At 49.1% G+C, this 14,336-nt stretch overlaps 4 protein-coding genes across 4 annotated transcripts; 1 reads left to right on the plus strand and 3 right to left on the minus strand.

The window, feature by feature from the left end:
- Positions 1-1,135: 1,135 nt before the first annotated feature.
- Positions 1,136-2,712, minus strand: PFICI_09428 (uncharacterized protein; the record flags this gene model as incomplete). The annotated part of the gene is made up of 2 exons (XM_007838009.1): positions 1,136-1,821; positions 1,899-2,712. The coding sequence occupies 2 exons, from the start codon at positions 2,710-2,712 to the stop codon at positions 1,136-1,138; spliced, it is 1,500 nt and encodes a 499-aa protein (XP_007836200.1).
- A 967-nt stretch (positions 2,713-3,679) lies between these two features.
- On the minus strand, positions 3,680-4,775 carry PFICI_09429 (uncharacterized protein; the record flags this gene model as incomplete). The annotated part of the gene is made up of 2 exons (XM_007838010.1): positions 3,680-4,097; positions 4,153-4,775. 2 exons carry the CDS (start codon positions 4,773-4,775, stop codon positions 3,680-3,682), a joined length of 1,041 nt encoding a protein of 346 aa, XP_007836201.1.
- Positions 4,776-6,975: 2,200 nt separating this feature from the next.
- PFICI_09430 (uncharacterized protein) lies at positions 6,976-8,741 on the plus strand (the record flags this gene model as incomplete). The annotated part of the gene is made up of 3 exons (XM_007838011.1): positions 6,976-7,203; positions 7,259-7,288; positions 8,199-8,741. The coding sequence occupies 3 exons, from the start codon at positions 6,976-6,978 to the stop codon at positions 8,739-8,741; spliced, it is 801 nt and encodes a 266-aa protein (XP_007836202.1).
- Positions 8,742-9,582: 841 nt separating this feature from the next.
- PFICI_09431 (uncharacterized protein) lies at positions 9,583-10,380 on the minus strand (the record flags this gene model as incomplete). The annotated part of the gene is made up of 3 exons (XM_007838012.1): positions 9,583-9,756; positions 9,995-10,091; positions 10,220-10,380. The coding sequence occupies 3 exons, from the start codon at positions 10,378-10,380 to the stop codon at positions 9,583-9,585; spliced, it is 432 nt and encodes a 143-aa protein (XP_007836203.1).
- Positions 10,381-14,336: the final 3,956 nt, after the last annotated feature.

Genomic DNA, 14,336 nt, shown 5'->3' on the forward strand with positions numbered 1-14,336 from the left:
TGTCCCAGACTGCTACCGCCCGCTGGGTGGCTTTTCGCTGTTGCTGATGTCCACCATCTGCCATGTCCCAGTGGTCCCCCGTTTTCCAAAACGTCACCGGGGCTCTGCAAATGTCGCCGCGTCGCGAGATGGATCTCGTTATTATCAATCATGATTTCATTGCGTCCTCTCAAATCTAACGTCAGAGGCTCCCATGGCGCAGCAAACCGCTTTCGTGCCAACCATGCTGCTTTTACTTTGGGCTGTGTAGGAATCTGTAGTGTACACCATATGGCTCGTATACGTTTCTTTGCTTCCTTCTTTTGTTGTCAAGCAAGTTTGATGTCTTTGCCGCGTAAGAGTCCAACAATGAGGCTTTCCTCCCACTAAAAACAAGGTTGCCTTCCCCAATGATTGCCACTGCCGCGCGTGGCCGACCCTATTTGCACTTCTAAAGTACTAGCCCACGTAGCTTGTATACACGTCTTCATGTCTAGAACGTCGGACTGCCCCATGCCGTCAGGCTGAAAGAGCCCGTTCATGCAAAAAGGATCACTGGTGTACATTGTACCCAGCATGAACCACGACAGAGCGATCCATTGCATTGCTTGGATGGAAGAAAGAACAAGAAACAAAAAAGATACGCGTTTCATAATGCGTACCTATCTATGTAGCCCGCTCCTGGTGCGGCTCAAAGTCCAGAAACTCTCATTTAGTGATTAATGACGCCGAAGAAAACCTTGATCAATCTTCCCCCTGATGATTATCGAAACGAACTGCACGTGCCTGCGAGAGGCTCAAACGGTGGACGTCGTGTATGAGGCTATGCCGCAAAGGTAATGTGAAGAGAGCAGAAGCCTGGGGAGACATTTCCCCGGAATGACACGGGCTTCTTTTTGTTCCTGAAATATAAGCTTGGGGTGCAGACGGGGACGAATCGATCAAATGCCGTGTTAGTCCAATGTCTCATTTCCCTAGCATGGCTGTCATCTGAATATGTGCCATTACAACCATCATGTATAAAATTGCGAAGCCTCGTTTGATTCCGGAAATGCTTATTGAAGGCAGCAAATCCCATGTATGACATTTTCCAGCGCAAATTGCCGTACGTTTGTAACCTGTTTTATGGCAGTCATGATTTGTATTGTAAAAAGCTTTAGCTTGCCCTTTGATTAACAAGTCGTGCAGGAGGAGGCATTTCTTGGCCTAATAGCTGTAATCTATGTTCCTGATCCGTGGGCGCATTCTCCTCCGCTTGCCTCCGGATGTCGCTGAGCATCCTTTTCCGGTCCAGCGTTGCTTGCTGATCATCAAATTGTTGGTCACGAATACTGGGCGTGACCTGTTGTCCGTCCTCAAAGAAGAGGTAACGCGGAAGTTCTTCCGAGTCGATATCCTTTTTTAATTCCTCGATGCCGCGATTTTGAATGCCGTCCCCCATATGCCAAGAGTATGGTATGAGATGCTTCTGTTCCATGTGGGAGGTCCACGCCTCTTCGTCTTGGAATGTTACGGGTTCCGATTGAGCAGAGCATTTGCCCCATCGGCATATGCAAGAACCCGATTCATAGCTGTGGACGATAAACACATGCCGGCGCAGTGTGTCAAGATTTTGCAGCTCAGCGGGACACCTGCCGCTGGCAGTCGTGGGATACAGCTGCGGATCGTGCCATTCGCAGCCAAAGGAAATAAATTTGGGCTTTGTTTGCAAGTAAATCTCTCTGATAGATAAAGGCGGGGCCTTGGGTGGTCGTCCACGCCTTTTAATTGCCGTTCCAGGTCCACTGCCCGTTCCGGGAGTACCGCTTCCCGACGTGGTGGCCGTGACTGTAACTTGGGGTACTATCGTGTCATGTGTAAGCAAAGAACAGCGCGCCAGTCAGGTTACCCTGTAGCGGCTACGGTATCAAACTACTCACCAATTCTTGAGCCTTTGGGTGGCCTTCCGCGACCCCGCTTCTTCGGTTGACCTAGGTCATGATCTCGTATCTCCTGGTCCATGATTGCAATTGCCCGCGACATCTCGTCAGAAAATGGCTTGGGCGCCTGCCGGGCCCTCAAGCGACCATCTCCCATGATTTTTTGCTCATGTGTTGAAGAGCTGCTGTGGGTCGAATGAAGAGTTCGCTGTTTGCCTAGTTTGGCCTTTTTTGAAATGTGCAGATGTGGTGATGTTTCACCCGCAGCTCGGCCTGAGCCCTGGTGGTTTTTCCTCGTGAACTGAAGCGCTACCGTTGGCGCCGCTGCCATTCCATCGGCTCCTTCCACAGGTGCTTCTATAAATTCCGTCGTGTCTAATTCCCTCTCGTGTTGGTCTCCAAGGATGTCGTTTGTCGCAAGTTCGTCCATGGACTCTTCGTCATTTTCATCCAAATGTCGCTTGAACTCGCCCCTGCGGCGAATATGCTCTGAACCTCCAACGTTTTCATCGGTGTTGTTTTCGTGAACACCATTGTGTGCAGGTATGTCCATTTGATCATCGTACATCTCCATATTATTCATACCCATCTCGATGCCGTAGGAATATCCCTCAGCCTGCTTGCCTTTGGCGTCAAGAGGGGATGCTTCAACCCTTTCATCGTCGACCTCCAGTGGGTATTCCCCGATTCCTTCCATTTCAGCGTTATAGGGATCTTCCACAACATCCACGACATCGACTCCTTCCTCGTCGGTCTCTTCAACCATGCCATCGTCGAAATACATATTATAGTCATCCAGCCGTACCGTAGTCATTGCACCGACTCTAGTTGGTAGAGGGGAGTATTTAAGCAAGACTTTATAATTACTTCGCTCGATAAATTATTCCTCCAGAAAAGTCTTGCAGTGAATGCACAACAAATTTTATTGGTTTGTATTTAAAAGTTTTGGTGATACAATGAAAATAAAATAAAGAAAGAAGTAAGGAAGATAAATGTGTAATTTGGGGAGGTGTGTAAATTCCACGAGTTGCATACGGTCGCGTAGCGCGTCTCTTTCTCCACTATATGCATATCCTGCTTAAATGGGCCGTAATTTTTTTTTTCTTTAAATCGATTTGTCTTGTATTAAACTTAACTTATACGAGATGAAAAAAATAAATCTCAAGACAAGAATATCTATCAAAAAGTTAATATACGTATGGATTGATCTTCACCCAAAGACTTTGAATATGAAATATTAGATTGCAACCGATACCTTTCATGTACCCCTTGTTTGACTGAGGCGAGGACGACTTACATGACTTGCACGTTGAAAGGAATGATGTCCCTATTTACTCCAATATAGCCAGTATCCATTGTCGCCCATCATGAATGTCCACTGTCTTCTTGAATTATGCTTTGAGCCATTATAATAGAACAAATCACATGAAGAAGAAGAAGAGATCATAGAGGTACTGTTGCTGTGGACTTGACTATTCATATATAATCACGATCATGATCATTCTTGTTATGATCATGTTTCACGGTAAATGTGTAGACTCTAATTCCAAAATAGCTGGGTTGCAGATATGTCCGACGGCTTGCCTGTTGTTCTGCCCAGCTCCTCTCGGAGGGGCAACAGAAAATAGCCGCACAAGAGCATATCTGCTTGGCATAGAATCAGTGCCCAGCTATAGATCGAGCAATGACTTCTTTTTGGCTTCCTTTCTCGGCTTGCCGCTGGTCATGTAACTCTGCTTTTAGACGCCATCACTTCGAAAGCCTGAAATTGAGCGGCCACATCATGCGACATCGTTGGCGTCTTCTGTGCTTGCTTCGACTCCATCAACACCCATTCGCTCCTCCTCCTTCTTCTGGCGCAGGGCCTCCGTTTCGTTTCGCATTTTCTCCAGGTTCCAGGCATCGTCGTTGTCGTCATCATCGGAGCTTTCCTCCTCCTCCTGGAAACGCCAGTCGCCACTCTCAAAGAGTGCACGACCAGTAGCCTCCTTGGCTTTCCGTGCTTGCTCCTCGGCAGCCTTCTTATCCATGCGCTCCTTCTTCCATTTGGCGAAGGACTCTGGCGTCACTGGTGTCAGCGTACCAGTCAACTTGTGCCTCTCCGATTCCAAGAACTCTTCGAGTGTGAGTGTCTTCAGAGGAGACTTGTCCAGCAGAGCCTTCTCAGCCGCACGCTGTTCCTTGGTCTTGAGGACGAAGCTGGTGATAATATCAGCATATCTGTGTGATGGCGCATAGAGAAGAGAATACATACCCAGGTGGTAAGGCGTGTTTGTACTTGCACTGATCGCCGCCGTTCGGGCATATCCAGAACCAACCATACTTGCCATCCTCAATGGCCGAGATGAAGAACTTGCAAACCTTGTCGGTAGTAGTCTGCTGATTGCCCTTCTTGGAGAGAACGACCTTTCGTAGCTTCTCCTCATCCCAGTCATCGGACGTCTCCTTCTTCTTATTTTCTTCTTCTTCGGCTCTACCGTCTGTGTAGAGGTTCTTCTTCTCCGTCTTGCGCTCAATGGAAAGATCGTGGGAGAACTTGCACTTCTTGCCCTTCTCGCAGTCGCCCTTTTTGTAGAATATGCATACAACAGTCTTGGGGTCGACACCAAAAGGAACCTTCTGTATTTGCGCCGGCTTGTTGAGCAGCAGGGCAGCCTCGGCGCGAGCCTCTTCGGCGGCCTTCTTCTCTCGGGCTTTTGCCTCTTGCTGTGCCTTTTTCTTCTGAGCATCGGCACTGTTGCTCATGGACGACTGAATCTGCTTAATTTGCTTCTGGGCCGCTCCTCCCTTCTTGTTCTTCATACCAAAGGTCTTGTCATCGAGCACCTTGCCAGCGGCGGGCTTCTTGCCCTTTTCTTCCTTGCCCTTTGGCGCCATGTTTGCGGCGGCACGAGGTGCGACGGTTTGGAGTAGTGACGAGTGGTAGGATCAATCGACCGATGGACTTGGTCTGTGAAATATAGATAACTCGAAATTGCCTCTTTTGCGACCACTTCGCTGTGCAATTCCGTCCGTCGGGACCTGGCTTTCTGCCTTTAAGTGAGGCAAGTTTCAATCGATCCCAGTGATAAATGGTGGACTGCTAGTGGGCGATGTGGGGGCTTTGGTGGGATGCAGAGCCTGTAAAGCCCAAATGAAAGATCACTGGAGGGGTTTCGAGAAAGCTACGTCACATGATGCTTTCGAAGAAAAAAAATTGACTTGGAGGAGTAGACACAAGGCCGGGCACGGGCACGGGCCACTGGTCGTGTGCAGAGGCACTCCAGCGCCTCCACAGCCACAAATTCTCAAGGTAGTTCCCCCAGCCCATTCAGTGTTATCGCCGACGCTGGGGGGTACGTACTCCATTACTCCATGCTGGCTAATGTATTAACTGATGCCCATATCAAGCTCCAGCTGGCCTTTCAAACATATTACAGAAGCTGCATCACACGCAGGCGGTACACAACCAGTCCACACATTCAACAACGGCACTCATCGCCTCGTTCGTATTTCGATCTCAATTCACCCCGCTCTCTCTGAGGTGAGATCTGCTGTCGCATAATGCCTATGCATTCAACTGACCATTTCTGCAGTTTCTTGCGCCGTAACACTTCTTTCAATCCGCCGAACACAAAACCGCGACAATGATTTCCGACGACGAACTGTACCGACTTGCCATCTTCCTTGGCTCCGTCGCCATGGTACTCATTGTTTTGTACCACTTCTTTGAGGTCAATTCTACCAACAGCGCTCTTGCAGAGAAGGCAACGGCCGCCAAGCCAGCACAACAAGCTCCAGCAGTCGGAAAGTCATCAGGCGTTGCAAAGTCATGAAGTCCCATTGCGGGGATTGGCGATGGAAGGATAATCACAAAGAAGCGAGGCGTGAATCATGATTGCGAGCCAGAGTGCTCGAGGATTGTATATGGATGTGCCGCACAAGATGCATTTCGTGCGCAAACAGCAGCGGATTGCACATACTCATCGGAACCAAAAATGATACGGATGTTATGGCCATACTTGCAATGCGGCAAATAACTGGAGGCTGAGCCCATGACGGCACAATCACGACTATACTTGTGCACAATACACAATAAATCAAATCAAGGACGAAATATTTCCCATTGCGCATTGTTGTATAAGCTAGAAGTGATGCACCAGTGATGTCTTGGCGCAGCTATCCAGATGGAAGCATTGTGAAATCATGCCCACATGTCTCGAACTCATCAGCACCAAACTGAATGATTTTTTCCTACAATGTGATTAACAGTACCTAGATTACTTCTCACCGTAAAACATTACTACTACCTGCTCTTGGAAACCAAAACCGCAATGCTGAAGCTTGTGAACGAATTATCGACCTCAATGTACCTACACAAACGGTCGATAATAGGGACCTTCACTTCGACACGCAAGCTAAGAGCTGATAAGTCGGATCGGGACTAGTGTCTGACTTCCCCTGATGGCTGATCTGGCCGACGCGCCAAAGTCCCACTTTTATCGGTGTCGGCTCACTGCCCCGTTTTCCTTTTGCCTGCGGCTGCCTTGACCCTTTCCTGCACTTTTCGCGACGTCCATCTCACCCCATCCATCTCGTTTGCGCTTGTCCCATCACCCAGCTTCAGCTCCTCCACTCCCAACCATCATCCATCATCCACACCTTTGGACTTCACTTCTCCCCACAGAAATCCAGTCCATCACCGCGTGTTTCTTTGTGCCGTCATCGTATTCTTTTCAATCCCGCGAGTGAGAATATTGTCTTCTTGTTTATTTTCCCCGCCACTATCCACTTCTGCGACATAGCCAACTTGCGTCGCCGCTTCTGTCCATCTCGCGCCTGACGAGTGCCGACAGTTTTTCTCGTACTTCTTTTGCCGAACAAAACGGGATCGCTTTAATTCTCAAACCAGCTGCCAAACTACAGGAACGCGCCTCAAGCGGAGCGTCTCCCACAAGTTTTCACATTCTTCAGTGTACCGATCAATTCACGAGGTCCTCCCGACTCCCGTTAGCTCGTGCGCAACCTCGCCGACGCGCATTCATCAGCCATCCACTGATTGATCTATCCACACAAACCATCACACTTCACAGCCAAGATGTCCGGCAAGCTTGACCAGTCCCTGGACGAGATCGTCTCTACCCAGCGCAAGGCTGGTGGCCGTCGTGGCCGCAACACCACACGCCGCGCTTCTGGCCGAACCACTACTGTTGCGCCCGTCGGCGGCGTTCAGAAGAACTCCAAGAAGCCCCAGACAGCAGCCAAGCAGGCCCCTGCTAAGGCTTCTGGCGGCCCTGGCGACAGCAAGGTTGTCGTGAGCAACTTGGTAAGCAATTTGTCCACTCTCTCTTCTAACAAGACTTAATACTAACATGTCACAGCCCAAGGATGTGACTGAGTCACAGATCAAGGTATGTTTCCATTAAGGCTATTTCATGCCCATGGAATTTCATCGACATCCTCTTTCAATCGCGCGCGCAAAGAAATATGCACTATTCGATCGAGCAAAGTCACGTACCATTCCCCTTCCATGGGATTGGCATTTGGCCGATCAAACGCTGTCGCGTTGCCCCGTCTCCTTCCACATTATGTCTGTATGCAAGTCTGCGTGCAAGGGACTCGGAAGTTGAGCAGGTCCTCGTCAAAATAAATGCAATACGATTCTGTGAGGTTTGGCACCCTCTGCATCGTATCACTGCATAAGACGAGTAGACTATGGCGCTAGATGACATGCAGAATCTGGACACACAGAGTGAGCTGAAAATGCTCGATACCCTGCGTAATCAAGACCGTCAACTCGCAATGAGCACATCAGTGAGCAACAGCAATACAGCAGACCGCGGAATTACAGTCACCCAATATCGAGAGGATCGTGGTGGCTCGCGATTTCTGTTTACAAAGTGGTGTTTTTATCCGCTTTCCAACTTTTGAGGTAGCAATCAGAAGTTTCGAGTTGGTGATTACTCACATTTATGGGGCGAAATGCTGTATCGAATGGTACTACGCAGATATCAGTATTGGGGGCTGCGATCTGGCTGTTGAGGACGCAAGAGGGAAACTTTGGCTGGAACCTCGCCACAGCGGTTCTAGTGATGATCCCCATTATCCTCTGGTTGTCTTGTGGGAGGCCACGTCATGTCGCGTTGGGCTGTTGACTTTACTAACGCTCACTGTGTGCTCGCTGCTGAGATACTCACTCGTCGATACCCCGGGAACGGGTTATGCTCTGGTTTCCTGCCGATGCTTGGAGTTCGAAAGACCGCGATATTACGATTGACCACCCGTACGATATTCGAATCACTAACATAACCTTCCACTTAGGAATATTTTGTCACCTCGGTCGGCCCCATCAAGCGCCTGGAGCTTGCATATGGCCCTGGCGGTTCCAGCCGTGGTGTTGCTACCATTACTTTCAGCAAGCGAGACGGTGCCTCCAAGGCCTTTAACCAGCTCAATGGACTCCTGGTCGACGGCAGACCCATCAAGATTGAGATCATTGTCAGCGGTGACAAGGCCGCTGAGATTGCACCTGCGCCCAAGACCCTGACGGATCGCATCTCGCAGCCCAAGTCGCAGCCCAAGTCCGCTGTGCCTAACAAGAAGAAGGAGGCCGCAACCAAGGACACCGCTGCCGGTGGCGCTAACCGCGGCCGTAGAAAGCCTGCTCGCGGCAAGAGCTCGCGCCCGGCTAAGAAGACTGCAGAGGAGTTGGACAGTGAGATGGCCGACTACTTTGTGGCTGGCAACCAGAATGAGAACGCCAATGGTGGTGCTCCCGCCCCCGCCAATAACGGCGATGCTGCTATGGATGATGACATCATGGTAAGTTCAGTTTCTGAAATGCTGCCCATCAACAGATGTTAACCACTTGTTTAGTAAATTTGGTGTCTCCGAACTGTGTGATGCCATGGCATTCTACATGTACGATGGGAATTGAAGGCCACTGTCTCGGTGAAGACCAGTATTGCTTTTTGTTGGGTTCTGACATGGTTTTGCTCTGCTCTTTTTTTTCTTCTGCCCAGCTTCACTCAGATTGGCACATGCGGTAGATGTTAGTGAACCGATTGGGGGGAGATGGACCATTGGTATGAGGCAGGCTTGTTGATTGTACTGGACTTTATATGTCTTTCTGGGAGCAGTCTCCAAGAACATCCATATTCCGAGCGAATGGTAATCAATTCAGGCAATACAGAGATACCCAGGACCTTGAATGCTTTTCTTGGCTTGAAATGCATTGACATGAAATTTCCACTATCTCTTACAGATAACGAGGAATTTACGTTGTATTGTGTTACATGTGTCTGTTGATGAAGGGAATGCTCGACGCCATGCTTGGGTAACACTGATTCATGGCGCGACTGTAGTCATCAGAGTAGGCAAAATTGCTTAGGCAGACAAACACCCTGGATCCCGCAAACCACTCCCGTACCTCCAATAAGGGTTTGCACTTTTATTTGTAGAATCAATATACATTAGAGCAGGCCATAACCCACATAATCATAACACTATATAGGACACGTGTTGGGGTCGCACTGTAGGTATCTATGTTGCTGTTTTTCATAAGAAGAGGAAAAAGAAAAAGGATCTTTTGAAATCAAATAAACTCGCCGAACTCCCCTGTTGAGGAGACCACCCTTGAAGAAGACCGTATTGAATAGAAACGCGGGTTACCCCGTTTTCGAGATGAGTATTTGCATGATGGTTATTATTTACCACCGCTATTCTGGCGTTTCGACGGCGTGTGTGTCCGACTTTTACTGCTGGAACCATGCGCCTGGCGGGAAGAGGATTGAGCGGCCGAGGATGATGAGCCGTGTTGAGGCGGCTGGTCCATTCCGCAGAGCATGCGTGTGTATCGGAGACGAGTCGCTGGGATAGACTATTGAATCATTGTAAGCCATGGTATTCGTGCATACTTGAGAAGACTCATGCAGCCGACAAGGGGAGCCAAGATCTCCGAGATTTCATATATTATAGCATAAGTCAAGCAGCCATGTTTGTGTCGTGACCAACTGAGAACCTGACCAAAGACCAACATGAATGGTACCCGATAATGGCGGGTCATGTAAAAGATGATGTTCTTGTCAAATGCAAGGCAATCATGGCCATATACTTACATCATCAACTCGCTGCGCGTCCATCATGAGCAGCTCTGGGGTGTCGAGCATTTGGGCGGCCACTCGTCTCTTTTGCACCACCTCAAAGGACTCGGCTCTAGCAATTATTAGTAGATGTCAACTATGAGAAGGACGTGGTTACTCCAATGATTTAGGGGACAGAATAAGAGAAAAGAGAGAATCCTACAGGAAAAGAATAGATAAAAGGGACAGAAGCTTACTTACCCGCGTGAGCCTCCCGGCCGGCTTGCATCTTCATGGACCGAATATGGATCCTTGCCCCGCGCCTGGCGATCCCGCATCTCGGGCGTGAACTCGGTGTGTTGTTGCTGTTTCTGCATCTGAGGCTGATATGGTGGTGGTGGTGGTCTCTGTGGTCCGCTCATATTGGTGTTATAGTAACTGTGGTTGATGCCCCCATGCTGACCCGCGTTCATGACAAAGGGAAGAAGGGTGTGCCCTTTATACAGTCGAGGAGGGGAGGGCTGCAGTTGCAAGGATGGAAGGGTGTATAATTTCTACCTAGTGTAGGTAGGTAGGTAGGTAGGTAGGTAAGCAAGCTGTCACTGCGCACTTCTGAGAAAGGCTTTTTCTGCTTTGAGCGGATAGGTGCCGAAGGTGAAGGATTGACAAGAAAGTGAATACCAGGATATGGTTGGTAGGTATGTTGAGGAGCAGGGGCGAAATAGAGCTGAGCGGGCTACGGGATCCCTCAGGTAAGGAGGTGGTGGTATGTAGTAGAAGACTGTCAGAAGTCTCTCTACTCTGTCCCGGGTCACTCGGGACTTCCGATCGGTGCCCCGTTTAGTTAGTGTGAGGCTCGCTGATGGGCTTGCAAACAGGTCAAGCATGTGTGCAAGTAAGTCCCTTGAAGTTTTGCTACTATATCATGGAGTTTTCTGTCTTGGTTGTTCCTCATTGTATCAGAACAGGGGGGTGATGCGCAACGGCTGGTTGGTTACTGGCGGCGGCGGCAGCAATAATAAAGGTAGTAGACAAGTACAGTACCGTAAAGCAGCATCAGCAGTGTGCAGCTCTGAACTAAAAGGGCAAAAAATGTGGAGAGGCGAAAGTGCGGCGCGCGGCTCCGCAGCGGATAAAGTACGTACTTTTGGTACTTGGGTAAGCAAGGTGAAGGGGGATAAAGAAAGAAAACATTAGAGAAATTCAATGAAATAAAAAGGAAACGTGACGATACTTGTGCAGATGGGTATTATTGTTTGAAAAATGTCGTTTAATTCCCTTCGATGATCCCTGGAAGCACGTTTTTTAGGTTCGATATCAGTCCGAGTGCCGGGTCTTTTTACTGCACTTCGCTTCCCGGATTCGACATTAATAGAGACTCGAAGGCGATTTTCTCATGTAAACGAAAACCAATGTTCGGAAGCTAGAAAAAGGGATCAAGAAGGCAAAGCTGAACATCAATTGAAGGCTTTAATCTGGCGCTCGTTCTCCTTACTAGCCACTTTCTAATTTAGGTGGACATGTATAGATAGAGTCAAGTCATGGGCAGGAACGAGGAGCAAACAAGGCTCCTTCTGTTTCTTTCCCCATGTGTACCCTAGCTAAGAGTCGTGCTTTCACCATATGCAAGCTGATTGATAGACTGCAGATATTTTAGACTGCCTGGACCTGTGGACTTTTAATCCACTCGGATCCCGACGCGGCCGTTATTCTTTTCCTTCCGTACGCCCAACAGAAGAAGAAGAAGAAGAAGAAGAAAAAAGTCAATCACTCACACAAAGTGCAACCAGCCCTTTTTTTTTGTCGTGGCATGAACCCTGCGTCTTTGTATGCTCATCTTACGCAGTACAGACATACATACATATTATGATATCTACGTACCAATACATATACGCCAGAATCAACCCGGCACCCAGACGTCAAGAAGCATTTTCCACCCCTCACCTCATCCCGCATATCGGTCCATGTGCATTCAATGGTCAGCAGCATCTCGATTATGTGCCAAGGTATGTAGTATATGATCTGACACATGAACAGCTACACAGATGGCGCGGCCTGAGTGCTTACACCTTTGATCAAGTGGGCTCTAGCTAGCCTCTGTTTCTTTTCTTTCTTTCTCTCTCTCTCTCTCCTCTTTCGCTTTCCCTCTTAAGATACCGCCAGCATACATACATACATGCACAAGGTCTGCATACCTACAGTAGCGCAACGGTTTTCCTGTCCCTTCATTTGCTGATCCTTGCCTAGAACAACTGGTTCGCTAGCACCAGCGAGAGATATCTCGGCTCCTGGCAAGCCTGGGGTTGGGATGGGGGGCTGAATGAATACTGGAGACACGAGACAGGGCCGAAAGAAGTATCAATTCATAATCTAGATTCGTATGGTCGCAGCCCTTTTCGGCAGACGAGCTGTCGACTATTGACGCGACTTGCAGCAAGGTCGTCCCACTATCCTAGCCTGGATGCATACTCTGCGCATATCCAGTGCAGGGGTGGCAGATGATGGTCGGCCGCCGCCAGTCAAAAACTCTGCTCCCTCACCATGAATATCGGATGATTGTCCGCCTGTCGTCACAAGAGAGAGAAGCACTGCCGTTACACGATGCATCATTGGCAGTCTGCATGAGCGTGACACTGCTGCCCTCTTGGAATGGTCTCTGCATCACTTTGCCTTGGCGCCGCCGCCGCCAGCGAACCATGATATCTACCTTTTCGCTAACCAGAAAACCACAAGGTCATCGCCTGCCCATCGCCGAATGACTTGAGGGAGAATGGACCTTCATACAGGCCAGCTTTCCCAGACACAGTTGCCTCGGTGCTTCAGCACTCAGTGGGCGCAAATTTCGGAGCTATGCAATTGTCATGCGTCGAGCCGAGTCCTACCTCCAGCATTTTGATCAGTCATCTGTCATCTATGCTAATGGGGGCCGTTGTGATGCTTCTGTGATTGGAGACCAGCAGCAAGGCAGGCACTTACATCTTGCAGATGCAAACGCTTCCAACGTGTCATTAGGATCGCTGCCGACCCCTTCCTCTTCCGTTCACGGCAGAACCTCGACTACAACATGTCTCCCAGCTGTCGGGCGCGGATGATGTGACCCGACAGCGCGCAGCAGAGACCCGTTACCTCACCCTATCTCGATTCCTCCGTATAGCTACGATTGAACCGAGATGGGGAGATACACATGGATCTTGCATGACTTCTTTGTTGATCGGATATCCGCATGTGCAAAGTTGATATTGAGAATGACTGCATAAGCGGGTTTGCCCGCGAGGACCGCTGGGCTGACTCGACTGTACGGAGCATTATCCAACACGTCTACAGAGTATATAGCGGTTGACAATGATGCGCCTCTGGAATTTGCCGACTTCGGCTTCCTCGCCAAGCAACAACCGATGGCGTCCCGAATTCCAATACCCGACTTTCGAGATAGTACTGCCCAGCCGCAAACGCGTAGAACCAAACCCCTTGCTGGTGATTACTGGATCCTACGCAGCCAAGCAAGGGCAAGAAGAAGAAAAAGCAAGTTAAACTTTGCCAGGAAGAAAAGCACCAGGAATCTCAATTAGGACGACCGCGTCAACAGTAATGGGACCATGAGAGCCTTCACTGCATGCCGGGACCCCGTTCCGATATGCACACTTCCTTGGGGCGGTACAGCGGTTCCAGAAACTCAATTGCTCAGCAAACCTGGCATGTTTATCTGGCAGTTTGTCGTCATTCTCTCCAGGCATGGGGGTACCCATGCACGTTTGGTGGCCATTGTTATTTCAACGTTTCTGAAGTTACCATCGACATGATTTGGATCGACTTTCTCCTTCAGACCATCCTTCTGCATGAGTAGATGTATTGAGAGACGTCGCAGCTCCCTACTCCGATCAGCTTGCGTGGAAGCTTCCCCGTCGTTTTCGGTCGTACTCGGGGAATGGATTGAGCAAATTGTTACTCTGTACAAAGTACTTCTAAAAACTAACCGCAGCATATCCATGCCTCTTTGCCGCAGCCTCTCAGCCACTATTAGAGTTGAGGTAAAATGTCCAATAAACGAAAACACCAAAATCAAGCTATTGCAAGGTCTTTGGGGGGGGGTTTTCTAGGCAAGCCAAGTATTATGTTCATCTTTAGATATTGCGGCAGCAACCTAAACTTCTCCATACAATTTACCATGTTTAGACACGGGCTAGAAAACCACGACTCCCTGACCTAACCGGACTGACTGCAGTAATCATTCTCAGCAATACTCCATGGTTTCTCTTCGTTAAGTGGCCATTCACAAGTCGGAATCGCACAGGAGCACTGTCCGTGCCTAATGAATGGCTCCATTGAAGAAAAAGCAAAAGCACAAGATGATGAAAAAAAGAAAAGAAAGTGGACTCTC

The sequence above is a fragment of the Pestalotiopsis fici genome (genome assembly GCF_000516985.1).
Source record: "Pestalotiopsis fici W106-1 unplaced genomic scaffold PFICI_Scf_6, whole genome shotgun sequence".
In the NCBI taxonomy this organism is placed as follows: domain Eukaryota; kingdom Fungi; phylum Ascomycota; class Sordariomycetes; order Amphisphaeriales; family Sporocadaceae; genus Pestalotiopsis; species Pestalotiopsis fici.